At 40.0% G+C, this 1,590-nt stretch overlaps 1 protein-coding gene across 1 annotated transcript; it reads left to right on the top strand.

The window, feature by feature from the left end:
• Positions 1–359: 359 nt before the first annotated feature.
• LOC116894059 (olfactory receptor 51A7-like) lies at positions 360–1,298 on the top strand. Its single transcript, XM_032895782.1, has one exon. The coding sequence runs from the start codon at positions 360–362 to the stop codon at positions 1,296–1,298; it is 939 nt and encodes a 312-aa protein (XP_032751673.1).
• The last annotated feature ends 292 nt before the right edge of the window (positions 1,299–1,590 follow it).

The following is a 1,590-nucleotide window of genomic DNA, read 5'->3' on the forward strand; positions in this document are numbered from 1 at the left end:
CACACACACACACACACACACACACACGAAAATACATATGCATACAGAAAGATGTAGATTTTTGTTGTTAGTGGAGGGATCAAAACACATTTGTACTTTCTAGCTTTACAGTTACCTATCAATATATATGAAAATAAAAGTAAATATCTATATTCAAATAATGAAAAGGTCTTGAATAAATACTATGAAAAAATTGTTTAAATACGTTCCATAGTTTTAAAAGTTATATAGTTTTATCCTATAATTTGACTATATTAATTTTAACTTGAGATTTGTAATAATGACAACTAAAAGATGATACTTTTGATTACTGATGGCACTGTAGGTCCTGAAGTAGCTGACCAAGATATGTCTTTGTAATGATTGTCAATACCTCAGAGGTTGAAATCTCTTCATTCCTACTGATTGGGATCCCAGGCCTTGAGCATATGCATGTGTGGGTCTCCATCCCTATCTGCCTCATGTACCTTACAGCCATCCTAGGAAACTGCACCATCCTCTGTGTCATCAGAACGGAGCCTTCTCTGCATGAGCCCATGTACTATTTCCTCTCCATGTTGGCCTTCTCTGACCTGGGCCTGTCTTTCTCCTCCATCCCCACTATGCTAAGAATATTCTTGTTTAACACCATGGGGATTTCTGCTGATGCCTGCATTGCCCAGGAATTCTTCATCCATGGATTCACAGACATGGAGTCTTCAGTGCTTCTCGTTATGTCCTTTGATCGCTTTGTGGCCATCCGGCACCCGCTGAGGTACAGTGCCATCCTCACAAGCTCCAGGGTTGTGCAAATCGGGCTAGCCTTTGCTGTTAAAAGCGTTCTCCTGGTGCTTCCCCTTCCATTTACTTTAAAGAGACTCAGATACTGCCATAAACGCCTGTTGTCACATTCCTATTGTCTCCATCAGGATGTCATGAAGCTGGCCTGCTCTGACAACAGGGTTAACTTTTACTATGGGCTGTTTGTTGCACTCTGCATGATGTCAGACAGTGTGTTCATTGCTGTGTCCTATGTGTTCATCCTGAAGACAGTGTTGGGTATTGCATCTCATGGGGAGCGGCTCAAAGCTCTCAATACTTGTGTCTCCCATATCTGTGCTGTGCTCATTTTCTATGTCCCTATCATTACCTTAGCTACCATGCATCGCTTTGCAAAGCATAAATCTCCATTAGTTATGATTCTGATAGCAGATGCTTTCTTGCTGGTACCACCCTTGATGAATCCCATTGTGTACTGTGTTAAAACTAGGCAGATTAGAGTAAAAGTTTTAGAAAAACTGGGTCTGCATTCTAAGTAATGGGAACGATATTCTTAGAAGTTGCATTTTCTGTACAATAAGCTGCTTTGGAGAGACAGCAGTGTTTCATCCTCAAAGCAGATTGTCCCATTTACTGCATAGTTCTATAGTTTCTTTCAATCAATTAGTGCTGTCACTTTTCTGCTTTGAAGGAGGAAATGGCTTCATATTTTGTAAACTTCCATGAGACCTTTTATTGTTGTTTGGATGGTTGAAAACATCTGTATTTAGGCACAAAATTGAAGAATAAGAGTTTGCACAGTCTTCTAAAGAACATCTAGATGTGGTCTTC

This window comes from Rattus rattus, chromosome 2 (genome assembly GCF_011064425.1).
Source record: "Rattus rattus isolate New Zealand chromosome 2, Rrattus_CSIRO_v1, whole genome shotgun sequence".
Taxonomy (NCBI): Eukaryota; Metazoa; Chordata; class Mammalia; order Rodentia; family Muridae; genus Rattus; species Rattus rattus.